Source organism: Archocentrus centrarchus, chromosome 12, assembly GCF_007364275.1.
Source record: "Archocentrus centrarchus isolate MPI-CPG fArcCen1 chromosome 12, fArcCen1, whole genome shotgun sequence".
NCBI classification, from domain to species: Eukaryota; Metazoa; Chordata; class Actinopteri; order Cichliformes; family Cichlidae; genus Archocentrus; species Archocentrus centrarchus.
The window spans coordinates 15,080,246-15,090,231 of NC_044357.1; the positions used below are offsets into that span (position 1 = coordinate 15,080,246).

The 9,986-nt window shown below is 39.7% G+C and overlaps 1 protein-coding gene across 8 annotated transcripts in view; it reads right to left on the bottom strand.

Moving 5' to 3' along the window:
- The window catches only part of mapk10 (mitogen-activated protein kinase 10), a 40,745-nt gene extending 31,188 nt beyond the window's left edge, over positions 1–9,557 (bottom strand). For all 8 annotated transcript variants that reach the window (XM_030743132.1, XM_030743130.1, XM_030743131.1 and 5 more), the window contains exon 1: positions 9,238–9,557. In XM_030743132.1, the coding sequence (XP_030598992.1) occupies positions 9,238–9,240 (3 nt within the window). In that variant the 5' untranslated portion in view covers positions 9,241–9,557. The remainder of the gene's footprint in view (positions 1–9,237) is intronic.
- Between the last annotated feature and the right edge of the window lie 429 nt (positions 9,558–9,986).

Here is a 9,986-nt window from a genome sequence, read left to right on the forward strand (position 1 = left end):
TCTTTTCTTTTTTTTTCTTCTTTTGCAGAAAAGCTCAAATTGCTTCCAGAGCAAAGTAAAGAGGAAAGAAAGCTCTGAATGACAGCAGCTCCCACATCAAGCTGGAGCGAGAGCTCGCCCACAATGACTCCATCTTCAAGGGTTTTTCAGGTAATGTAACTCCCAGTGTGCTAATGACCATATCATTTGAATAAGTTCATATATGGTGTTAATGATGCCATTAAAAATAAGAGAAAAAAAAAGACCTTTGTCGGTCCATCAGGAGTTTGTATGTGATTATAACACCAAACAGTTTGGAGGACGTCCTCATCTTTTGCAAAGCCTAGAATAGCACCAAAAGGATGGGACTCTGCAATTTGCTCCAGGGAGCAAATGGACATAAATGTGTCTTTTAGCTCTACCAGTCCTCTAATATTGTCACAGCTACTACTTTAATGCATGCGCTGAATCTGAAGGGAGCAGAGCAGCTTTTAGAAAAGAGATAAGGGACACAAAGGTGGGAGATTTCTGGTTCGGCTTTTTTCACTTGACATTTTGCAAAGTGTTAGAACAAATGGGTGCCGTTGACTATTGGGCATGGTGCTTCTTCATGAACAATAGCAATGTGTGCCATTAAATAAGAAGAAATTAATCCATAATCATTCTTTTTTTTTTTTTTTTTTTTTGGCATTTGGTTGGAAATAAAGCAAAGGAAAGGGTAATGAGATGAGAAGACAGATGTGATTTTTGTGCCCCAACCATACACCTTTTACAGTGCCTCAAGCCACTATGGTAATGTCATTCCACATGTGCATGTTTGACTAACATTCCAGTCACCATATTAAGTAGCATAATATTTGCTATTAATCTAACAGGTCAACACTGAGTCAACTCTGGCAGCAGGCTAACTGTATCTGTGCTGTTCTAATCTTTACCCGTCTGAGTACATAAGATATCTAAGCCCTCACAGGCCAAACTGTTTGTCTTCCACTAGTACACACTATAGCAATTCAAACACCACTTAGATCCTCTCTGAGTGGGATCCTGTGCATTAAAGTCCTAGCAATCTAGGAACTCAACAGTCAGCATGCTGACTTAGCAGCATATTTATATGCAGATATTCATTTAAAAACACAAAATATAAAAACCTAGATGAACATGATTTCATTGTGTTTCCTTTGGTTCTTTTCCTAAGTGCAAACCAATAAATTAATAAGGTGATAGTCTATTATATCGCAAAATTGTAAATAAAAAGCTTTTGTTTCTGATGGAGTGTGTTTTCATAAGATTTTTAACACCAAACAGAAAATAGATGGTGAATACACTTTCATCACGATGAATAAAATATGGAGCAGCAACTGAACGCAGACCATAAACAATTTACCTGGGAGCCATCATTTTTGGAAACTGTAGTTTAAAATTAGAATGTGGCTGGCTGCCATGTCATTAAAAACTTGATAATTATCAGGAAAAAAGTTATTCGTGGAGAAGCAATGAAAATGACAAACCAAAACAAATCACACTAGGACAATTTCTTCCCTCCCACGGTAGCCCACGGCCACAGAAAAACAGCAGATTCTGTTTGTTCAACCCTCTGACTACATTCTGCTGATAGTACTTACGGCTGAAATGCTGCATGCACCTACAATTACACTCAGCACCACTCCTTAAAATGCCCATATATCATTCTGACTGCAACATGGCTCCTCAGTACAAGCCAGCATCAGCTGATAGAGAGGTTGAATAAGCAAAAAGTAAGGCTGTACGTTCACTGTTCAGGTTATTCAAGGATTTTTTTAAGACCTACATAATTACAGTGAATTTACCTTAAATTCCAGTAAAGATTTTATAAAACTACAGCAGTTGTGAGCATGATTTACTATGTTTTAAATTAATTTCACCTGCAGCCTCGCTCTGTAGAAGACTATGATGTATGTTTAATATAGGTGGGGGAGCTCACTATCAGGAGGGTGGAAAGTGCAGCATTAGTCAAAACTATGTAGAAAACAGCTTAGTTACTGCACAGTTACAATTACAATGCAGTCACACATCTTGCAGAATTCAAAATCCTTTAAAAGTATGCTAACTTTGTTAATGCCAGTATAAATTCCTTAGTTGGTGCAGATACTAAAACTATACTATTGCTGATACCTTACCACAGGAGCTCAAAGAACAAAAAGGTTTTCATTTATGGACAGTTCAGTTTCCAGCTCTGTGTATTTTTCTAATACCTGGTTCAACTTCATAACTTGTGAAACTTGTCTCCAAGTGTTGCTCCACATTGCATCAGACTTAATAAAGCAACGCTGTTACTGGACATTGAGGAGTCTTTCCATTGCAGACTATATAAAATTGTCAGTTGGTATCAGACAGTAGGATGTTAGTAACACTGCCATCATGTCTGCCATGTTTTGTTTTTGTTTTTTATTTCCCAATCTGAACATGACAACTAAGAGCCTGTGTCAAAGCAGTTTCATGCAGGGCCAGTGGAGCCAAGCGAGCGAGCGCCCTTCAGTCCCAGTTCCAGACCATGTAATTGCTTTAGCATATTTGGATAACCATTATGGACATGTGGGTCACGTGCAGTTTTACTGTGAGCCTAGTGATCAGCAAAGTGCGCAGACACACAAAATAACTTTAATGTTCCAAAAATGATCATTACTGTTTATGGATGGAGATTTTTTAAAAATAAAAAATAACCAGCAGCAGTAACATATTTTGGTTCATGATTTGGTTCTGGTTCTTATGTAAGCCTCAACTATCAGTTATATTTTCAAATTGATAAAAGTCCTCAACAAACAAAACAAAAAAAGAGTGCAACACATAAAAAAGATGAGAAATTATGTACTGCAAACAAGTTCACACTATTTCCATTCAGCTCTGTACCACACATAGGTAAACAGATGGCTGCCCCTCCCTGAGACTGGTTATTTGGAGGTTTCTTCCTGCTAAAAGGGAGTTTTTCCGTCCCACTGTTGCCAAGTGCTTGCTCATAGGCGCTGTCTGATTGTTGGGGTTTTCTCTCTACTATTGAAAGCTCTTTACCTTACGATATAAGTGCCTTCAGGCGACTGCTGTTGTGATTTGGCACTATATAAATAAAACTGAATTGAACTGAACTGAACTGAATTATAGGCCTTAACACACCAAACTCTCTCAACCACAGAAATACATTGTGCGATTACAAAAGAACTGACCAACTGTCGTTAAGAGACAACTAGAGAAACTCAAGAATGGCACTATGACAAAGGCAGTATGGAGGGACAGAAAGAAGGTTTTAATTACCCTAAATGGGCTATTGTAGAAGATACAGTACATCTCAGGATTAATTGGAGTGCCTGTTGTGAGTCCAATCATTGTGCCTGCAGTTGTAGCTGGTCCTTGTTATTTGAATGCTGGGCATTCTGTTACATCCACCCCCAATGGGTACAACTATACCTCAGGCAAACTAGTGAATACTTTGCATAGCTATGAGGCAGGATCCTATTATACAGCATTAGTTCCTAATTCTGGTCTGATCCACTGTAGGAGACTTGTGGTTTTCTGTTACCTTTTTTGTGTACATACCTGGTAGAAAGGTTTATATTGTATATTCCATCCATATAGTGGGTTTCTAGTTCCCAAGCATCTTGGACATTTATGCTAATCTTGTAACTTCTTCCAAATAAGAATTTTTCACACATTCTGAGATGGTGATCTTTCTGTAGGGTTTATATTTCAGCTTGTTGGTGATGAAACAATGCAAGTCACTGTGTAAGGGTGCCTTAGGATGGTAACAAATTTAGATTCAAAACAAACATATATATATATATATATATATATATATATATATATATGACAAATATATACTGTAGATCTGTAGTTTGCTTCATTTTATAGATAGATAGATAGATAGATAGATAGATAGATAGATAGATAGATAGATAGATAGATAGATAGATAGATAGATAGATAGATAGATAGATAGATAGATAGATAGATAGATAGATAGATAGATAGATAGATAGATAGATAGATAGATAGATGACTTAGTATGAAGTGCAGCCTACAGTAAGTTTTGTCGTAAATCCTTTCTAACTCATATGAACACTTAGTGTATTGATCCAGGCAAGCTATAATACACTGCAAGTTAAGCCGAGTCTCTGCAGATGCTACAAACAGGACAGCTTGGATGCTCTATAGTGTATCTGGTGCTCGGTGCTCATGTTATAAGGCTGCTAGTTGGGAGCACAGATGCATCTGCTCTGCATGGCTAAGACAGGTGAAGCTGTGATTGAATGTGGTTATTATTCCATCTTTGGCTCCTGCTATGGATTATTCTGTCTCTTTTATGTCTGCCCATACTAGTATTTTACCCTTTTTTGACAGATTTGTCACCAAGACACCACTGGAGTTCAGCAATACAGTGGCTTCAATGCAACACTCAGCAAGAAGTGTTGCACCCATTAATTTTAAATGTGTCAGCTATAAGCGTAACAATAAAAACATGGCAAATACTACAGAGTTATCCCAAGGCTCCGCTCATAATCACAGATAAACTCATAATACAGATACAGTATTGTAGATACAGTGAGCGAGCTGCTCCTTTAGTTTCCTTTTGTTCATTTTAGCAGTGTGGACTGGTGTGTGTACTGACTTTAACTATAATTTCAACCAGAGGTAGACTACTTTAATACATGATCTTGATACAGGTTTCTCTGGGGTCAAAGGAAATGCAAACATAATAGTAAGAAAAAGCAAAAGTGAGTGGCAAAACAAAACTTAGTCCGAGGTAACACAAAAATTAAAAAAAAAGATTTTGCAAGGACCTTTTGGGGGGTTCAGTGGATTAATAATGTGGCCTTCACCAATACTAATATTATTTATCCAAACTAATAACCGGTACAAAATCTTTGCAGCAGAGCCAAGAGGCTTTGGGACAGTAGGGGTATGGTCACATTCATCTGACTCTGACCTTTTACTAGCAGTAAGTTTAAACACCCACAGACTATTATTAAAGGACCTGCTATGAGATATTTCTTGTGTATCATGAGGGTCCATTTCATTACTAGCTGGAGAAGTGCAGCCAAGGGGTGCCATGCCAATATCTCCTGAGTCTCTCTGGACTGGAAGGTGTGTTTGACTGTCTACCATTTCTGCCTTTGAAATAATTCATAGACAGTAATGGTAGTAATGGTAACACTGAGAAAAAAGTATGTTATATAATCCTACAATATAATAATAATAAGCACTTTTGGCAATAGTGTTAGAGATGCAGGCGTTCAAAACAGTCAATAATGATGCTCATTTTTGTGTGGTAGCTATGTGTCACCTGCTTTTTAGTGTGCATTTTCTGGCTGTCTTTGAGTTGGACTTGCACACATTGTATTCTTTGTTCAGTACAGGCACTGTCTGTACTGTCAGATTGATTTTCTACAAGAAGTGTAAAGATAAAGCACAATAAAGCACACATGACAGTCAAAATGTCCACAGATACCAATGTTTGCTCTCATATCCATCTTTTATTGCCATCTTCTCCCTGTTCTTTCCTCCTCTGTGGGCTTGAAAGCTAGACTCGTTTTGCTAATGTCACACAGTTCACATCACAACATTGTCCACATCCCTGTTTGTCTTTATTCTTCCCTCCATCGTCAACACTGATGAGAGCCTGCATTTTTCCTATCCTTCCTCTCTTTTGTCCCTCCCTCGCTCCCACCATTCCCGCTCCCAGGCTCCCAGCCTTGCTGCAAACGTCTCCCCTCCCCCTCCCTTGGAGCTCCATTGTGAGCGCTTGGTTCAGCAGCCTCAGCCTCTCCAGCAGTATGCAGCTTTTGCCTCGACTTTCCTTTGCAGCCTGAGCTAAACGCAGTACATCCTCCCCTTTGGGCTCAGGGAAAGGGGAAGGTAAGCGCTCAAAACTGCGGGCCCAGCCAGGAAAACAAGGACAACACTGACTCATCTGAGGGGTGTCAGAATCCGAACATTCACTGACAGCTATTGATTTGTTTCTTCACAACTGAAATCTGCTCACCTCCTCTGTCTCCGCTCTCGAGTGTTGTCTCGCTTATTTCGCTTGATTCACTTCAAGTAAACAACGGACATGTTAGCCAATAACCTGCTGACGCTGCAGTTTTCTGATAAGCTGCATAGTAATGACATCTATGCCTTTGGCAGGTGCTGAGCGCAATCATCTGATTTACAGCTTTTCTTACAAAACCTGACACACATTCAGTGGAAAAAGAGGGCAAAACTGGAGCACTTTGTGCCTTCTGCAAGACAGCATCCTGAATACTTCTAACTTTTAGTTTGACATAATCACAGCGATATCATGCTTCATGATATTATGATGTTATGGTCTTCAAAACTACAGATTTTGTTTAGGTGTTTTCATATGGTTGGGTTCTAGATTCCTATAACTGATTACCTGCCTGATGGCAGCAAGTTATCTATTTATCCCTTTATGTATTCATATAATTCCTCCACCCTCAGGTCCTTTGATAGCACCTGGCTTCTACAGTGACCTTTTGTGTCTCCTAAAGTATTATGATCTTTACATATATACCATGAGAAGACTGCGATCAAATCTAACACAGCTTAAAGTCTTGCACGCAGCTATCTGTAAACACAAATAAAAGCTGCGTATTTGTCAGATCAAATCCAATTATATAACTGCATTTCCCACCCTGCAGGCATATTGTCTCTGTTTGTCTGTAGTGGTAAGCAATACAGCAACTCGGGGGAATAAACTGCCGTGCAGCAAGAATTTCATTTTTTTTAATCTAAAATAAATAAGAGCATGCTATGAAAGATGTCCTCAGAACACATTTTTTTTCAGCTTTCTGAGCAGTTATTATGTAGCACATTACTAACAGTTATGTGCTTTTAAGTGTGACCACTTACCGAGCACATCTTAATCTACTTCAGGCTAGCTAAATAAATCTTCTCTCTCTTACTTACTTACTTTTTTTTTCAGGCAGAGTGTTTTCCTTTTTTTTTTTTTTCTTCTTGTTTAATTATGCATCTTGAAGCAACAGCTGAATTGAATTCATCCAAATTAATAATTAAGCTGTCATTGTGATATGGATTATTAGCCCCACAGTAGTTCACAGCTAGGACCAATACTCAGCCAGGGTCACGAGGTGATAGCAGTCTATACCGGTGTTCCTCAGTAACCCATCCTCATCTAATGATGACTTTGACCTTCCATAAAAAAGCGCAATGACAGACAGGCCTTCAAATGACTGATGTGGGTATTTAAGTAACTGATTACCAGAAGGAAGAGGTTTTTTTCAGCTTCAGACGTGCTATCCTGAACTTGACTGCATCCCCAGTTATTTGGTGTTTGTTCATTCCTCTCCTCCCCATGTTCTTAATTGTAATGACTTTTCTGTGATATCACATTGCAATCTGAATCTATTTAAGATTAGGACTGTTATTTGGGGAAAACAAGACATTCAAAAAAATTACCTTAGACCGTGTGAAACTGGGGTGACCATCTTTTGCTATTTTCTAACACGACAGACCAAATTATAATTAGGAGATAAAATGCCCTACTTTGCTGATTAATAAAGCCTGAAATCCCTCCATTATCTCAACTTAATGCATTGCCTTATTTTATTGCATAACAAAGGATTAGTGCACTGATGCTCCAAACTCAGCAAAACAAACCAGAACAAAAATATGAGCGTAATGGTGCAGCATAACCTTAGTCTGCTGGTGACCATTTCTATTGATGATTCCTCATTATATAAACAAGCTACCTCCCAGAAATCAATATCCCATCAAATTAAACAGCCTGTTTTTATAATGCCAGAGCTACTTTTGAAATTCACCAGAGATATATAAAAAAAAAAAAAATTAAAAAAAAAAACGTTCACTTTTGTCAGCTAATGATGACAAGGAGGAGAAAGGGAAGAGCCGTTAGCCTATTCATCTAATAACAGAGGGATGTGACTGTTCGGCCGCTGCAGAAACACCCATAAAAAGCTTTGTTTAATTGTTAAGCCTGTTCCCTGCAGCACTTTCACAAGCATGGAAGCCTGCTCCTGAATAATTCAGCACCCAAGGTCACAGCGCAAAAGAAAAAAAAAAGTCTCTCTCTCTTCTGTCATGAACATGGAGAGTTTGTTGTGAATGTTCACTGAGTCCACAGCACAGCACAAAGCCAGCAATTAGACCATGACTGTCAGCATGCGCAAAACAAGAAAACATTTCAGAACAGAAAGCCCTGTGTATGTCTGCACACCTGTGCAATCAATAGATCAGGTGGGTTTACCATGTCTTTCCAATGATCTAGCACTCAGGACAAAGCTGATTTGGAGAAATTGCCTTCCTCTGCAGCTTCATCTCATTTAATCCTCTCCACAGCATGTAGCCCACATTAGGGTTGAACAGCACCTCTCTCTCTCTCTCTATCTCTCTCTCACTCTCTGCATTAGGATTATTTCAAGCTGTTTTCATGACAAAAAGTCCAGAAATTACTTAAACATTTCCTTCATATACAACTACAACTACAGCAGCCAGCGTCCAAACCACGACTGCGAGAAACACCCTTACGAGTCAATAAATCACCATTAAATCAGACTGTTCGCCGGAGGACACCGTTTTCTAGCACTTAGGAGGTATCTGAGGCCGGCCCCACATCCCTGGTGAAGTACTGATGGTCTGCATAATGCACAAGGTGCGCAGTTGACTTCTGAGGGGGAGGAGGGACAAACCCTGCATGTTGGCCTCCAGTATGTAGCCTATGAAAGACTTGTGTGATGAAGAGCATCATTCAGCCATCATTCCATTTGCACCACTCCTGCACTGCCGATGAAACATACATAACGTGCTTCACAGCAGTTACGTAGGCTGTTTTCCCACCGACTTATCAGATTATGTGGATATGATTTACAGAATGACTAAAATGGAAAGAGAGGTAGACTGGATATCACCCCTTTTGGATGATGTTATTACTGATGTGAATTCAAGCTAATGCAAGGTGTAATACAGTTTGTCCGGCCAGGACATTATGAAATCCCTCACAGCGCTGATACTTATATATATAAAACAACATCCGCGGCGGTGAATGCATCAAGATGGGGTTGGTTATTTATTTATTTGTTTATTTATTTATTTATTAATCGCTGTCCCTTTTTTTTTTTTTTCCCCCCCCACTGAGGCATCACTAGTGGACTTCATTAACCTTCCCTTCCGATCAATATTCATCACTCCACCATCCAGGCAGCATGAGATCCAAGCATCGCGTCCACATTAAACAAACCCGTCCGGCCTTACCATTCCGTGCCAGTTGATGACGATCCCAGTCCAGTGCCTGTCCTTTTCAAAACATCCCGACGGGAAACACTGCGGTGACCATAGCTGAAGTCTTAATGAAAAACGCTCATTAATATGACGAAAGAGGGAGGGTAAAGGCCGAAAAAGAAGACGAGAAACCAAAAAAAAAAAAAAAAAGGCAGAGGTGGACGGAACCGAGGTTTGCTGATGCTGAATCACTCTGCCTCAGCTCACCACCTTGCAACCATTGTGCTGCAAGATGCTGGCTGTACCATTGTGGACCTAGCAGAGCACAGAGAGAGAGAGGGAGGGAAGAGGAAGGGGGTATAGGGAAATATGTTGCCATAGCAACCGAACAGGAGCACGTCTGACGTCAAAGCCCGGACAGAGAGAGAGGGAGAGATCACATGGAAGCTGTCCCTCCGGATGGGAGGGGCGTGTTAGCATCTTCTGATCCCATCCTGTACCGTCCCGCCAGTGCGATCACGCGGCTTAGTGAGGATATGAATCCCTGTTATTTCTTAGGTTTTCAGGGGCGTGTCTATTCCACCACCCCTACCCCACCTCCGAAATAATACACAACAATGGATGAGAGCATAGAACCAGTGGTGGATTGTAACTTAGTACATTTACCCAAGTACTTCATAGAAGTAGAGTTTTAATACAGCTAATTTTAATAAAGCTTTTTAATACAGCTACCACTATATTTGGGATGCAAATCTTGTTTTGTTTTTTTTATTTGTTTGTTT